This window comes from Emydura macquarii, unplaced genomic scaffold (assembly GCF_026122565.2).
Source record: "Emydura macquarii macquarii isolate MOO-44397 ecotype Brisbane River unplaced genomic scaffold, CSIRO-AGI_Emac_v2 contig_1045, whole genome shotgun sequence".
Taxonomy (NCBI): Eukaryota; Metazoa; Chordata; order Testudines; family Chelidae; genus Emydura; species Emydura macquarii.
The window spans coordinates 15,483,610-15,496,739 of NW_027131182.1; the positions used below are offsets into that span (position 1 = coordinate 15,483,610).

Genomic DNA, 13,130 nt, shown 5'->3' on the forward strand with positions numbered 1-13,130 from the left:
TTTTGACTATTTTGACCTTACTCTGTCTGTGCCTCCTTTCCTCATCTCAGAAATAGGGATTATAATATTTGTGAAGATAAATTCATTGATATTCACGAGTATCTCAGATTTTATTGTGATGAGAACCTTACGGACATCCAGAGGAAAAAAATGATTCTGTATTCAGTGTAGGGTTTGGAAAGTGCAGTAAATGAGACAGGGGCCACTAACTGAATGATGAGGATTGAACAGTTCCCTTAGTCTCATGTTGTGTACTGAATGAGGCAGGAAAGTCTGTAGAAAGATAATTATGTAATGTCATGTAGTTACATAATGTTTTGTAATTAATTACAGGCTGTACACACAATTAAAGACAATAAGACATACCCACAAGAAGGCAGAATTAAAGTTGCACAGAAAACCTTAATTATGGTATGGTTTTGAGCTATGATGAACATGCATTAGGTGTTCGATTAAGTCACTATAGAAAGGCTCTCCTACATGTACCAGCAATGCCCCTCTGCCATGTACATTGGCCAAACCGGACTGTCTATGCAAAAGAATAAATGAACACAAATCAGACATCAAGAATAGTAACATTCAAAAACCAGTAGGAGAGCACTTCAATCTCTCTGGACACTCAGTAACAGACTTGAAAGTTGCCATACTTCAACAAAAAAACTTAAAAAACAAACTTCAGCGCGAAACTGCAGAGCTAGAACTCATATTCAAATGTGACACTACAAGACTAGGTCTGAATAGAGTCTGGGAGTGGCTAGCCCACTACAAAAAGTAACGTTCCTACTTTTGGCATTCACACCTTATCATCAACTGTTGTCAATGGGACTCATCCACCCTGATTAAACTAACCTCGTTAACACTTGCCCTCCTCACTGTGATGCAACTCACCCATCCTTGCATAGGTATATATACCTACCTAACTGTAGTTTCCACTTCATGCATCTGACAAAGTGGGTTTCTGCCCACGAAAGCTTATGCCCAAATAAATTTGTTAATCTTTAAGATGCCCCAGATCTCTTGTTGTTTTGTGAACTGTCTCACTGTTGAATACTTTAACAGACATATCCAGCTATTCCAGGATTGTAGATAGACTTTTGGGATGTGAGGATAGGAATGTGAGCAGAGTACCAGCACCTTTTGCCTTTCCTTGAGAAATTTTACAGATGACAGAAAAGACTACATAAGAGAAAAAGACCAAGGTACAATCTTTATTATGCTGTTCCATACTTTATGTTTTTCAATAATATAGGCATAAGCATTTCTATCTGAAAGTTTTCCTGCTTACATTTCACATTTTAAAAAGTCATTACTAACAAAGTAATGTCACATCTGTAGTGGTATGCTGTCACATCAGTAGTAATATTGATTCCCATACTGTCTGCTGCTCAATGGCAATTTTCAGAAGTTAATTTTCAGACAGTGCTATTTTCTTTTGAAAGAAGACAGTGCATCCACATTTCTCTCTGGAAGTGCACACTTTTATTTGGAAGAAAGAAAAAATATTGCATTCAAGAATGGCTTTGGAAAATAAAATAAGTTACTCCAGTGATTTGAAAGTATATTATGACACTTTTAATCAGTCTGGACTGGTCATGTTACATTATGATCTATAAAATAATATAATAGCTACATCTGTTATGTTATGGCTATGATAGATATTATGATTATTTGGAAATTGAAAGAAATACTCAAAATGTATTGCTAAATGCCTCACTACTCAAAAAGGGTGAAGTTCTCACCTGTGCAGGGGGACAGCAAGAGGGCTATGTACCACTTAGTCCTACTTAAGCCCTTGTACTGGTCCTCTACACAGGGTCAATTGTACACAAAGATTTTGGGTCTGATTCTGTTCTCAGTGAAGTCATGCCATTGACTGTAAAAGGAGCAACTCTGGGAATTTACACAGGAATTTAACACACACATTATTGTGAATAATTAAGGGTGGCTAGGTATGTAAATATTTTTCCACTAGCTGGCCGGTAGCCCTACATTTCTAATGTCTGAATTCCAGCTGAGCCTTCTGACACATCCCTATTTTCATACATTGTCTGCAGTGCCTCTGAAAAATAAAACAGATGGCAGCTGCTAAATTGCTGAAAACATTCATGGTAATTAAGAGAGGCCAGATTTCAAATTTGGGTGCTAACAGTGGTGCTTAAATGCCTAAAATAGGTATTTGTGTGCCTATGTCTGACCTGAACATCCAAATATAGAACCGGAGACCTTAATTCAGGTGCAAAACATCCAAACGGGCTCCAGGGTATAAAAATCTGTGATTTTTAAATATTGTTTGCCTACAGGTGGTTATGTGATCTTAAATTATTCATATTTGCTACTAAACATTTTTTAAAATTTATAATACTTAGTTTTATACTTAATATCTTCCTACGCCTTGTCTACAGTGGAGATTTATTGTGGTTCCAACCATCAGTGGACAATAACTGCTGTAGGTGTCCTGCTTCAAACTTTAGAGTAAAATCCTGACTCCATTGAAGTCAATGGCAAATCTCCCACTGATTCAGTGGAACCAAGATTTTACCCCAATGTATGCAGGCTAAACTGCTTGTAAACAGTAACTTTTACTTATTTTGGTTTCAATCGGGTAAACTGCACTATTGAAAGTCATGTTTACAGCAATGTAGCCTGTTTTCACTAGGGCTAATCCTACTACATGGTGTTAGCTGGGGTTACTGATGGCTGAAATTCCCAATGTAGACAAGACCTGAGAAGCTACAGATAAAATCTCATTTTCTACACATTTTGTTCTTCTATGTTTGGGATTCATTGTTAATATTCTTGTACTTTCAATGGACCTGATACTAATAAGTGCAAAGTAATATTAATTATTATAGATGACTCATTTTTCTTGTTTACTTGTATAATAGCATCATCAATGAAGCTGGCACAGTTTTAGAAACGGTTGTGCTTCTTCATTTACCTGACTCTATAGTAAGAAAGCAATATTTAAAAGAAAAATCTCAGCATCAGAATGTTGCAGTTTGAAACTATCTGTATACATTACATCCAGAGGCTATTTCCCACCAGATTATAAATTTATCAGAAGAAGAAATTTTCGTGTCTAGACTACAGTAATGACTTGACAATTTCCCTTTCAACTAAACAAAGTAAAACTTTAGGATAAACACTATGAAAATCTAATAACAATGTGCTATATAGTTAAGTAGAGCCTTTCATGGCTAATATCTCAGAGTACTGTACATAAAACCTCCATAAATTATGTTTATTATTGTATAATTATTCAAAAAGAACATACAAAACATTTAATGATCATTTTAAGAGAACTACCGTCTATTATTGGTACAGTATAAAACTGTAGCTATGGTGGCACATGACTATGTGTATCACATTAACTCTCACTATTAAAACTGGAATTTCAGGTCAAGAATATATTGATTTTGCTGCCACCCACTTCTATTTCCTGCTTGCACAACAATGATGCCTACCATTGGTGGTTACATTTTTTTTCATGATGTTGTCCTCCACAAAGTGTGCAGTCTGTGTCACCAGAGCCTCCTGGCCCACATATCCTTTGTAGCAGTGAACTGGCATCTTTGGATGAAGTTAGCTGATGAATTGTTTTTATATGGACCAGTGGACTGTGGCAGAGGCATAAAGGACACATTTGATGAAAACTTTAATTTCAGTTCAGGTTACCCAAATTTTAGTTGTGCTGATACATGACAAAGAGGAAATGCCATTCAAAGCAATAAATCCAAAAGATCTAAAGTTCTACATAGGTTAACCAATACTTGGTACATGTAGAAGGGTAATCACTGATTAACTTGTGACTAATCAACTTTTGTTGTTGTTTTATGCCAATTGGAAATCCAGAGGCGATATTACCCCAAAGAAGCTCAGACTTTATTAATCATTATCATAGATGCAACCTGAATAGGAAAGAAAATGCAAAATATTAGAATTATATAATAATTTACTCTTAGCATAGATTTTTAAAATATATTTATTTTATAAAATTATTTATTTCAGCGACATTACACTTCACAATTACTATATTGTTGAAATGTGCAACATACCATCAGCAATATCATCATAGATATCTCCATCACTGTAAATTTAGAAAGAGAAAAATGTTTTATCTTAAAAAAACTCAGTGTATATTATTATGTGCAAGTAGATACAAAATCAGGTAGCATGGTCTAGACACATATCAAGTAATTAAACAGTTGGTTAAGGAAATATCATCTTTACACATAGACTTCAGTTATTTACATATTTGGATGGGATATGCTGAAATCAAGACAGTTGGAGAGGACAGATGCTCAAGGAACTTGAAAGTAAAGAATAGACATGGGAAACATTTTTTGGAAAATAGCTTTTTTTTTCAAAAACAGTAACTTAAGAAAAATGATGACTTTAAAAAATCATGATTTTTGTGACTATTTTTACAAAATGTTTATTTAAAATGAAATGGTCATTAATTTTTATTTTATTTTTTTAACCAGTAAATGAAAATAGTAGTAGAGGGAATCAGCATATCGCTAAACTTTCTCAAAAGATGCTCAGTAATATAATAATGGGACTGGAGAAAGCGAATGCTAGACAACAAATTCAGCTAATTTCCTTCTGCAAATAGTATATGCTCTGCAAAGAGTATATTTTCAAAATGAATTATTTACTTATGCATTTATTTATGTAACTGAATAGTCCCGTTGACTTCAACAGGACTGCTCGCATATTTAAAGTTAAGCACATGTATAAGTGTGTACAGGGTTGAGGCCTAAATCTGTCATGTAATTTGCTGTTTAAGGGCCTGATCCAAACTCATTGAAGTCAATGGAAAGACTCCCATTGACTTGAATGGATTTTGGATCAGACCCTAAATGCTGAAACCAGTTCAACTAGATTAAGTATTGGAAGCAGAAATACTGAGCCAAATTCTGCTTTGGGTTACACCTGTGCAGCCCTGATGGAATTACACAGGTGAAAACCAGAGGACAAATTGGTGCAATACATTTAAACATTTGAAATTATCATTCAAATTAAATTAATGGGCAGTTAAATAATGGTTATTATAATATTCAAATTATGAATTAAGATGTATTTTGTGTAATTTTTCAATGCTCAGTCCTGCATTCTTGGGCAAAAAGCAGGAATGGGTCCCCAGATAATTTTCGAACATAAATGTAAGTGTGATTAGTACTTGGGAAGAGTAAGCTTTATAACCAATTTAGCAACAAATTCATACAATAAAATATTTTATTTTCACTTCTAGTTGCATAATTATTTTCACTTTTAATTAACAGCCAAACTGAATATGTTATGATAAGTTTCCAGAAGATCATTTTGTACTTACTTCTCCACCAAACTGCTTCTCAGGACATAGCCATCTATAAAATTAAATATATATATATTTATTTCAATTTCCATTTACATTATGTTTCTTATATATTAAAATGCTTTCTCTGGGAACATAAGATAGAAATATATATATTCATGGTACAGTAGACAGGAAGAGGATATAGATATGGAAAATTTACACACAATACTGAAATGAATTTAAAGTGATTAATTTATCATTAATTATTATTGTTATGAGTAGTAGCAGTAGAAGTAGTAATATTATGGTGCTAGAGGTCCCAATCAGAGATCCGGGTTCCATTGTGGTAAGCACTGTACAGGCACATAAACTGTAATTTTTCATGTCATTGTAATGGATTTCCATTGCTCAAACACCTTGTGGTAAGGAGAACAGAGGAGAATACAAGATGTACAGGATCAGATATTATTTCTTATTTTAATTTCTTGGTTACTTAGCACATGTGTGAAACAATGCTAGATTGCACAAGTTATAACAGAATTTACAAAATGTGTCTTGTAACCAAATAACATTTTCTTTTACCAGATGTTTAAAAAAGACAGAATACCTGCAAGCTTGGGCTGCAGAACTGCCCATTAACCCCACAAAGAGTGACTCAGAGACTCAACAGAAGGTACACTTAGAGCCAGAGTGTGAATCTCTTACCCCCGTTTACAAAAGTAGTTTCATTAAAGTAATTTAATGGTGTTTAATAGGAGCTTACCTAACAATTTAGAGATACCTGAACAGTACAGTGTAGAACTATATGATTAAATAAGGCTCCTTTTCTTGATTCCTCCAATAACCTTAATTAAGTCTCAGTATTCATTTCATTATTTAGTTTCAAAGGATTGTTAAGACAAATTAGTTGATATATAGGAACAGAGAGATGGACACACACTAATATCCATATTGTGGTAATGATAACAGAAACCACTGGGACTGCTGTACCAAACCAGAAAATAAAAACGGCACTTTAAAAATGTATTTGTCAGGCCTAAATAACAGAAATGTAGCTTGTTCCTAGGGCAGAAATGTCCTTGGAGATGTGTGGAAAAGTTAATTATTGGGTCACTATAATTGTTTGAACTTCATTAATGCACAGAATTATTAAAAAACTCAAAACATAAGAATATAAAAGAAATTGAGAAGAGCTCTTCATCAATGAATAAAAATAATATTTTCTTTTGTTATTGCTGGATCAAGAGCCAATTACACACACTCTACTGGGATATTTTTAATCCCTTTAAAAAAAATGTCTTGCTGACTTTGGTAAAAAATATCTGATACTCAATTGTTATATAATGCCAATCCCTATAGTATCTGAGCACTATTGGAGGATCAGTTATGAAGGAGAAATTCCCAAGTTTCCCAATTCATTACAGTCTTTGGGGAGAGTCAGTCCATAATTATTTTGTCTAATTTGGTTTGGATTACCCCTACACTACAATATCTGATGACTCAAATCCAATTACAAGAGATATCACCTTGACCGCATACAAGACACAAGCAGGCTAGCTCATTTCAAAACCTGTACAGATGGCAAACTATATGGATCTCTAAAATACACAGAATTTTAGTGTAAAGTTTTAGAACTCTTGTAATAACATCAAATCTAGCAGAAGATGTCACTGTGATTTTAAATTAATACCAAACTTGAGCCTTCTCTGCATATACTACTGTTGATCTACAAATAGGTTGTTCTCGTATTAGGTTTTCTCTTCTGCCAGCAACTTGCAAACAATGGTATCAAAGAGTTGTTAGTGTCACTGGAGAAATTCTCTAACCTCCATTTTGTGTGCCTAATTTCTATTCTGAATAAACTCCAGCCTAAAATGGAAGCTGCAGATCATGAGCATGCTCAGTACAAAAATCAGCTAAGTAGGTCAAATTTGGAGCATGCCTAGTGTGTTAAAGTCAGGCCAGAGCACTACAAAAGGGTACTTGAGGGTAGGTATGTCAGATTTAGAATGTTAAAGGCCCTTTTCCCTGTAGGCAGGGGAGAGGTTACTGCAGGTTAATTAGAAACACCTAAGCCAAATCAAAGGCTACTCCAGGCCTATTAAAACCCCTGCCAGAGATGGAGGAAGGAGAGAGAGACAAGCTGCCAGAAAGCTTGTGGCAGCAGGAGGAGAGACATCCCCAAAAGTAGGACATATTGCGTCTCCCCAGGAGGGGAGCAGCAGAAGAGGAAAAAACAAACAAACCCCAGATACCAGTTTGGGGGAAAGACTGAGACCACTCTGGCCCCAGGGTGACACCACCAGGTCTACAGCCCAGTGGAGGAGCGGGAGAAAGGTACTCCCTGAGGTCTGGGTGATATAGACTTACTGACTTGCCCCCTCTCAGTGGGATGGAAGAGCATGCCACAGGCCAAACCAAGGCCAAGGACTCAGGGTGGGGCAAATTTACCCCAAGCCTGTTCTGCCAAAGGAGACGGCCATTACCTGGCAAAACTGAGGGGGTGTTTTGCCACACTAGTTAATGTATAATAAAATGAGGTATGGCCATGTCGTAAATGGCCTGGAGCATGAGCAGTGGGGTGAGATGAGGTAATCATGGCTTTGAAGTAGAAACATGAGTGAGCATGTGCAGAATAAGATAATGTATAGTGATGAACATGTGCAGTCTGAAGATGAGGTAATGTATTAGTAAGCATGCTCAATAGGGGGTTAAGAAAAGCACTATAAAAGAAAGCTCCGATAAAACAGTGCATAAGGCATGCAGTTAAGACAGTTGAGAGAGAGATCAGAGAGCAGGCAAAGAGGTCAGTTGGGAGCCATTGAGAAGAGCTGCTTGGATGGAACAAGAAGAAAGATCCAAGGGCTTACGGAGCAGACCGAAGAGTTGCTGAGAGGATCAAAGAGTTCCAGAGAGAGAGTGTAGCATTCTGAGAAGAACACTGCTAAGAAAAGCTACTTCAGTGGCCATCAACAGCAACATTTGTAATCATGCAGCAGAATCAACCAATAATAAGCTTGTTATTTTACTATAGTTTGGTTTAAGTATAGTATACTCAGTATGCATGAGTGTGTGAATGAATGGTTGTTAATTGTAATTTTCTTATGTAAAACGTTCAGCATAAATTAAGAATTTCTGTCAGCGATGTATTTCAGACTGATCACCTGTAATAGAGTGCATCTCTTAGAATCATTTAAACTTTATGCTATTGTAGTTTAAATGCTCTTTAACTTGCAATAAGGGATTTGTGTCTTATTTAGGATTTTAGTTTACATTGCTTTGTTTAGGAAAATATATTGCTTGTGTTGATCACTTTCTCGGAAGGCTACATTCATATCCTTCAAGTATTTCCTTAACTACCTGGAGACCCATACCCCAGGAAGAGCAGATTAAGGGGGCAATAGGCTGGTTATTATAGGGGCACCCCAAAGCCTAAATTTCAGCGTAGCACTAGCAATATATATTAATACCATCATTTGCAAGTTGCTGGCAGAAGAGAGAACCATCTACCTACATGTCAATCAACAATAGTACATGCAGAGAAGGCTAAAGTTTGGTACTAATTTGAAGGTACCTTTTTAGGGAGACAGTATCTTGGAAACTATTGCTCAAATGAACCCAAATTTGGACCATTAACTCCACTTCACATCACCATGAGGCATAACAAATTTTAAGTCAATCCAAGTAAGCAAGTGGATTATAGAGCACTTAGAACAGTCATTCCTTAAACAAAATAAGTGACTCTCAGCCTTAACTATAGCAGGGATGCCACTTTACTATAGTGAAGAAATTTGTGTCAATGCAAAATAAATTTTAAAGAATCATAAACATCTATAGATATTTTTGAAGTAGCAACAAATAATGGAAAAAATCTTTTTAAAAGTAATTAGTCGATCAGATTATGAAATAACAGAGAATTAGTATTTTTATTTCACAGGAAGTTTAAATGTTAAGGACTACATTCTCAGATCTGGTCAAGCTGTGTTCAGCCCAGGGGCTCAAGGAAAGGCAAAGGTGGCTTTCCAACAAATTTGAATTCCCTTGACTTTGGGGCTGCTTGGGGAGGTGGTCTGGCCTACCACAACTTGGAGATCAAAGCTGCTCTAAATTGTGCCGAGGGGCCAAGAGATTAAAAAAATTCAGCAATATTGTATCCATAGTCAGAAGCCTCTCAGTCCTGGATGTCACCCAGCGTCTGGTAAGGATACGGCCAACCTGATGTATTTGTGTGGCCAATAAACCATATTCATAGTCTGTAGAATTGCTGCTTCTATTAAAAAAGGAAGCTTTCATTGTTGTGAACTAAGTGCAGCTGACATGGTGAGGTCTCTGTGGGTCTGTAGACAACCTGAAAGAGTAGCTCTGAGTGGTGCATACTCCTCAAGCTGTATTCTACCCTTGATTTTTGTGCAAATCACCCACTGACATCAGTGGAAGCCCTGCAGTAGAATTAAGGAAACATGTAGTCTTAAATTTGTACCCTAATCAAAAAGAAATTCAGCAAGTTCTGCTGAACAAGTTTGGCACTGCTACATTAGATACTCCCACTTCCCCCTTTATTTTTAAATTACAATTCAAACAGCAAATATTACCAAGGCAACAATTCAAGACCTACTCTTACTACTCTCCTGGGGCCTTTGAAACCAGAGTTCCTGTAATTCATTGCATATTATCATTCTTCCCTCTTAAATTAGGGGAAATATCACCCGTTACCATAATTCCCCAAGGGGAAATGAGCTCTTCTCTAACATACATCACGCTGCTTGCCTGTCTCATGTAATGTAAATTTTGCAATTAGCAGTCTTTGTAGAACAAATTATTGATTTGCTATGTCAAAGCCATAATACATAAATCATGTAACATTGTTTAGAGAGAGTTTATATCTAGGGTCAGAGTTGAAAATTCCTTTAAAGATAATCTACATTCATTTAATATAATAGTAGTTATTTGGATGCTATTCATTTTTATGACATCTACTTTAGCCTGAATTTCTGACTGTTAATAGTTAAATGAATACAATGACATTTAAAAATAATCTTTTTCTTAATTAAATAGATATGTCCAAAGTTAAATGGCAACAGGTTAGTGACCCAGTTCATATTAATTATCAAGTGACAGCATCTCTGTAAAGAAGTTAGCAACCATATTATCAGTTCATTTATTTAATATGGGTTCCTGGAGCTTTTGAACTAAAGTTAGAACAGGAATGCTGTGAGAAAGTGTGAAATCGTGTTGTCATTAATATGACTCATTTTCTTAGACCTTTAATATTTGATTAAAGATATATTAGGGAACATATTTTTTAATCTTGCCTGTATTAATATATTAAGAATCATGAAGAGTGGTTATTTAAATAACCTTTACAATAACTTGTTCACTCACATATTTAACTACAGCTATCTTCCTAATGGGCTAAATGGGCTTGCACATTATTACTCACATGAGTAACCCCACTGGCTAAATGAAACTGACTCCAATTACAAGCAGTTCTATCTATTTAGAATTTTACCATTTCTCTTTCCTCAGCTTTCATTATTAGGGATGTCACTGGCATAAAAACAGGATTTCTTTTAAAATCTTTGTCTGCTCTTAACTCTACTTGAGTAGAGACTAAGGGCTGGTCTACACTACGAAATTAAGTCAACTGAAGTTAAGTCAACATACAACCATCACAGTAATTAAAGCAGTAGTTCATGTCTACACTTGCTACTTCTGTTGGTGTTGTGCGTCCTCACCAAGATCACTTCCAACGACTGAAGAGGGGCACTGTGGGACACTGACAGCTGGAGTTTGGCAGCCCTGGGGCACACAGCTGCTCTCATCCCCCCCGACAGCTTCCCCAGTTTTGACAGCTGGAGTTGTCAGCTGGGTGTGGGTTCACAACTGGCCCTTTCTGCCGCAACAGCCAAGCTTTCATCTGGGTGTGGCACTCACCCCTGCCCCCACACTGACAGCCCAAGCTGTCAACACTTGGGTGGGTGGTGGGGGCAGCTGTGAGCCCCGTGTCCTGCTGACAGTTTGGAGCGGCAGGGAGGGTTCTGGGGCTGACAGCCAACAACTGATGTAAGTAACTCAGTATCTACACTCCCTCACCCTAACCACATTGATGGAGTTATTATGTCGGTGTAGCGGGCCACTTACTTCAGCAGAAGCAATACTGTAGTCTGGACCCTGACATAATTAATTAGCCTCCATAACCCTGACATAAGGCAGCTTATGTTGACCTACCTCTGTAGTATAGACCAAGCCTAAGATTTGGCAGGACTGGCCCAACAACTTGCTCATGGAGAACTTTGAGAAACATTCCATTTAAAAAACATTCTACCTCTCTCATTCTGCTTTTTAATCTTCCTTTCTTTATTAGGCACATTTGCAAGAAAGCAGGAATGCTGTTTCTCAAATAGTTCATTGACTCCTGCAACTTTTCCCCTACTGGAAGTCACAGAGTGACTGCAGCCCACAGTACCCAGTGAATGCTTGTGCTACTATTGCTGGAGGCTTGACCCATGAGGTAGGAACTAGGGTTTCCTGCAGATCTCTGGCATCTGAAGCTGTTTGACACTGCTTCAGCCTATACTACATTTCTTTCAGCCATGTGGAGCCAGGGGAGGAAAAGTGACCCAAAAGCTATGTATCAAAACATGCAGAGTTTTAAAACTATTTTGTTTCCTTTTGTGTGATACATGAATATCGGGGCCTGTGGGTAAAACTCTGCTCTCATTTATCTGGTAAAAAGGGAGGCTCTGATTCTTATTTACACTGTGGCATCTTTACACCGCTCTGGCAGTGTAAAAACGCCTTAAAGTGAACATAAATTACATTTACAAACACTTTAAAGTTCTTTTAGGCTGCCACATTGGAAACAGTCTACTGAAATGAATGGAAAGACTGCCATGGACTTTGAATCTAGACCAGAGAGCAGTGTTAATGGAATTGGATCCATAGAATACCTCTATGAACTTCAGTGTAGTTATTCTACATTTATACCAGATAACTGAGAGAAGAATCTGTCCCTATAATTGTCACTTCTTGTGCACCAAGCTGAGACTACATCTAGAATTTAATCAGTGTTGATCTAGGATTTATTTTAATTCCTATTTTTGCTTACCTGCTAATAGTATATAGCTACAGTAGTATTTTAGCAAGTTAAAAATTAAATGGGGGAAATCAGTGTGCAAAGAGGAAAAGCGATAAGAAAAGTCCTTAACTGATGAGTTTCACTAACATGGATTTCACAGATGTTTTACTGTATTATATTTGTTATAATTTTCTTCTTGCTATGAGAAATACCAACTATATTGCATTAGAATTCTTGTCAGTATTGGCTCTATTCAAATTTGATTTCATAAAATCTTTTTTCCTCTTTTCCCCCGTTATTTATCTTAATGCTCTTAGCTGGGGTGAATTAATTAACAAGGAAATTATAAAAAACAAGTTGAATTTTCAAATAGCTAGAAAATTAGCAGAGTATTAAAATCTGTATTTGAGATTTACAAATGAACCCAATATAGAATAATCATGTAATATTAAAATAAGTGTTTGGAGCATAGTATGTGCTACTTTACATCCTCTGCACTGAAATCAATAGTATTGACACAGAATTTGGACTGTTCTGCCTTAAAGCAGAATTATATTTTAAAAGGCATAAAGGTACTCCCGCTAAAGTCAATGACAAAAGTGCTATAGAAGGCAGTGCGCTAGGATCAGGCCTTACAGCCACTAATTAATATGGAAGTTGACAAGGATTTGTTCAGGGGTTTACAGTGAAGGTGTTTTTGTTTGTTTGTTTCACTGTTTTGTGCATAGCAGAGTAGCAGTTTCTGTCATTATT

The 13,130-nt window shown here is 36.5% G+C and overlaps 1 protein-coding gene across 2 annotated transcripts in view; it reads right to left on the reverse strand.

Moving 5' to 3' along the window:
• Nucleotides 1–1,200: 1,200 nt before the first annotated feature.
• The window catches only part of FYB1 (FYN binding protein 1), a 61,509-nt gene continuing 49,579 nt past the window's right edge, over nucleotides 1,201–13,130 (reverse strand). For both annotated transcript variants that reach the window (XM_067545561.1, XM_067545560.1), the window contains 3 exons: nucleotides 5,336–5,369; nucleotides 4,056–4,087; nucleotides 1,201–3,908 (listed from right to left, as the gene is read on the reverse strand). In XM_067545561.1, the coding sequence (XP_067401662.1) occupies nucleotides 3,886–3,908; nucleotides 4,056–4,087; nucleotides 5,336–5,369 (89 nt within the window). In that variant the 3' untranslated portion in view covers nucleotides 1,201–3,885. The remainder of the gene's footprint in view (nucleotides 3,909–4,055; nucleotides 4,088–5,335; nucleotides 5,370–13,130) is intronic.